The 3,398-nt window shown below is 57.1% G+C and overlaps 1 protein-coding gene across 1 annotated transcript; it reads left to right on the plus strand.

Moving 5' to 3' along the window:
* Positions 1-510: 510 nt before the first annotated feature.
* Positions 511-2,253, plus strand: DQ04_03901040 (flagellum-adhesion glycoprotein; the record flags this gene model as incomplete). Its single annotated transcript, XM_009313188.1, has 1 exon — positions 511-2,253. One exon carries the CDS (start codon positions 511-513, stop codon positions 2,251-2,253), a length of 1,743 nt encoding a protein of 580 aa, XP_009311463.1.
* Positions 2,254-3,398: the final 1,145 nt, after the last annotated feature.

Raw genomic sequence — 3,398 nt, forward strand, 5'->3', positions numbered from 1 at the left:
GGGGGGGGGGGTTTGGTTTGTTGCGCTGCGACGCTCTCTCTCTTCGGTGTGTGTCTCTCTCTCAGCATCTCTGTAGGGTGTATAGCACATCGTTGTTACTACTGCTATTTAGAGTGGGCCGCAGCCATTGTTGTCGTCGTCGTCGTCGTCGTTTGGTCGCTGCACGTGGGGATTGTGATTCGATAATTACAGGGCCGCACACGTGACCACAGCGCACACGGTAGCAGGGCGCGCGCAATCACACAAGAGAGAAGGACGAGGGGATTGAGTAGAAGGAGGGAGAAGACGGACTCTGTAGAATAGGACATCGTGCACTAATCCAGAGTGAGAGGCCGGACAAGAGTACGCTGCGCGCAGTGAACAGCAACGGGCACACGGAAGCAGAAAAGAGGGGCAGGCTGGTCGATAACGCAAGCGCGATACAAAGCACGGGAGCATTACTGGCTTTAGGAGAACAGTAACAAGAAAACAAAAAGGGAGAACAAACAAAAGAGGTAAGAAGCTACGAGTATGAGGACATCAATGCCTCTGCGGTGCCGCACCACGACGGCACCAGCAACAGCCGCAGCGTCGTTGCTGCTGTTGTGTGCGGTGCTCATGCACCTCGTTCCCGCGGCCGCCCAGCAGCCACTGGACGGCATGGTGTTGTACAAGATATTCAGCAGCTACTCCTGCGCCGCCTGCACGCAGGCGCAGCAGGACGGCCCTAGCGGTGTGGCGACACTCGCAAGGGCATCCGGCGGCACGGTGGGCGCCGGCAGCGAGTCACTGATTGTGTGCGACAGCGGCGCTGCCGGGGCGACGGTGCGCATCGTGAACCGCAGTGGCCTCTTCACTGTCGCCGGCAACCGTGCAGAGCGCGGCTGGCGGGACGGCGCGGCGAACACGGCGCTGTTCAACAACCCGTCGAGCGTCGTGCTGATTGACGGCACAATGTACGTCGCGGACACCGACAACAATCGCATCCGCAACATCAGCGCGAGCGGAATGGTGGGCACATTTCTCGGCGAAACGCAGCTGTCGAAGCCGACGTACATCATGCCGTACCGTCGCCCGAGCGGCACATACGACCTTTTCGTGTCCGACACCAACAACTCGCGCATCGTCTTCACCCCGCTGACGGACGTGCCTCCCGTGACGGTGTTCATGACTAATTTGCAGCCTGGCGAGATGCAGATCAGCGAGTCGCGGCAAATCATGTACGTCATTCGTGAAGAGTCGCAAATTGTGGCCATCGACGTGAGTAGCGCCGGCACCGCGTCGCCACGCTCCTGGAACGTGGGCAATATCGGCTGCACCGGCTACAAAAGCGGCCTCATGCTCACCGCCAACGAGGAAGAGCTGTACTACTACGGCAACAAGGCTGGGCAGTACGTCATCATGTCATTGTCTGCGGTGGCGGATGCGGTCGACGCGCCGCAATTGTGCCCGAACGTCGTGATGAATTGGTCCGACAGCCGCAGTGTGTCCCTCGTGAGCGCGGGCATGCGTGGCTTCTACGTGGTAAACGCCTCCGATGTGTTCCTTGTGCGGGACAGCACCTTCACGCAGACGCTGACGATAGACGAGTACCGCACGCCGACCCCAACGGCTTCGGTGACGCCGACGGGGCAGATGCTGGAGACGCCGACCCCGACGGCGACGCCGTCCGCCAGCAAGACACTCACGGAGGGGCGCCCGCACGCGGTTGCCGCGTTCCCCACAGCGAGCCTCCCCGTCTCGTTCGTGCGGTTCATTCACGAGATGTACGCCTGGATGATGAGGGACGTCAGGATCGCCTTCGGCACAGATGACTTCTTCGCCGCGTTCGAGCCGCTTGGGTACAACGACGTGCCCGGCAGCGCCAATGTTTCCACCTGGAACAACTTGACAGCGCAGCTCAGCTACGATGGCAGCATCCTTATCACCCATTACTATGGCCCCTTTGGCATGATGGAGGACGAGGCGCAGGCAAGTCTCTTTGATTCGTTGTGGAAATGGGCACGTGAATTCCATGAATCGCTGCGGAAGCGTGACCCGCCCATCGCGCTGGACGACTTCTGTATCATTAACTGCACCAGCGAGTGTAGGGAGTTGTCCTATGAGGAGAGTATGTGCATCGGTTACAAGAAGCCACCGCTGTGCAACGATGTTTGCATAGGGGCCATTGTGTCATCGGTGGTGCTGGGCGCAACAGGAATTGCGTTGATTGCCTTGATGATCGGCAGCCCTGCGAATGTGAAGACGGCTTTCCTGCGTGTGCCGGCCTTTTAGTAGAACCCCTGTGGGGGCCTTCATCTGTATTTATATTTCTACACATCCACATAGAGTGGAGGGAGAAGAGAGACGAGGAGTGGGAGGGCTCCGCGAATGGTATGTCATTGTTCACAATCTACGTGGACAACAAAAAAAAAAAGAGAGAGAGAGAAGAAAAGAGGTTTCTGTGCTTGTTCACCCACGTGACACGAGAGGGAAGAAAAACAGGGGGGTTTGAATTCCCCCTCTCAGTCTCCGTTTTCCTCCACTGTACACTGGATGGGCGCCAGGAAGGAAGCAGGGAATGAGCAAAAAAAAAACGAGGAGGACACGAGCAGCAACAGCGATAAGCAACGCAACGGGGGGGAAACATCTCATTTCGGCAGTAGCAATAATAGCCGCCGCCGCCGCCGCCGCCGCCGCCGCAGGAAGAGGTACATTCAAGTCTAGATGATCGTTGTTCAAGAGTCTTTCTTCTTTGGCTTCATATCAGTTTGTTTCCACCTCCGCTTCCATGTCTGTTCTTTTATCAAGTTTTTTGTTTCGCTATTCGGTGTCTGTATGTGTGCGCGCGTGTGTTTGTCTGTCTCACTCCCTCTCTTCCCCTCTCTCTCTCTCTGTGTGTGTGTGTGTGTGTCTGTGTGTGATTGTTTCCATCATTACCTTCCCTGCTGGTAGACGGCGGTGATTACTGTGTCGCGGGACGGGAATCACTGCGTGTGTGTGTGAGGTATGGAGGGAGGGGGAGAACACCAAGAATAAGGGGGGAAAGAGGGAAGAAAGAGAGGCAGGGCGTGAAGGGGGAGGGAGGGACACATTTGCAGCAGCAATAGTACCAGGAGCGGCGTCTGTCGATGATTTTTTTTTCCTTTTTTGTTTTGCTGTGGCCTGTGGGTGTGTGTTTTTGTTTTTCCTTTTTGTGTGGTTGTTGTTTTGGCTGCGGTCATCGTTGGTTCACGCCTCCTCCTCCTCCTCCTCCTCCTCCTCCCCCCCACCACCACCACCACCCCGCTGTGTGTGTGCGTGTGCTTTGTCTTTCTTTTCCGGGTATATTTGCGCTCCCGCCTGCCCCTCCCGCACAGGGCACCACACACACACACACACACTGTGCGTCTGTTGGTGGGTGATGTATGTTTGTCCCACGCCTGCCGGTGTGCGGGGTG

Source organism: Trypanosoma grayi, assembly GCF_000691245.1.
Source record: "Trypanosoma grayi strain ANR4 Tgr_390_V1, whole genome shotgun sequence".
Taxonomy (NCBI): domain Eukaryota; phylum Euglenozoa; class Kinetoplastea; order Trypanosomatida; family Trypanosomatidae; genus Trypanosoma; species Trypanosoma grayi.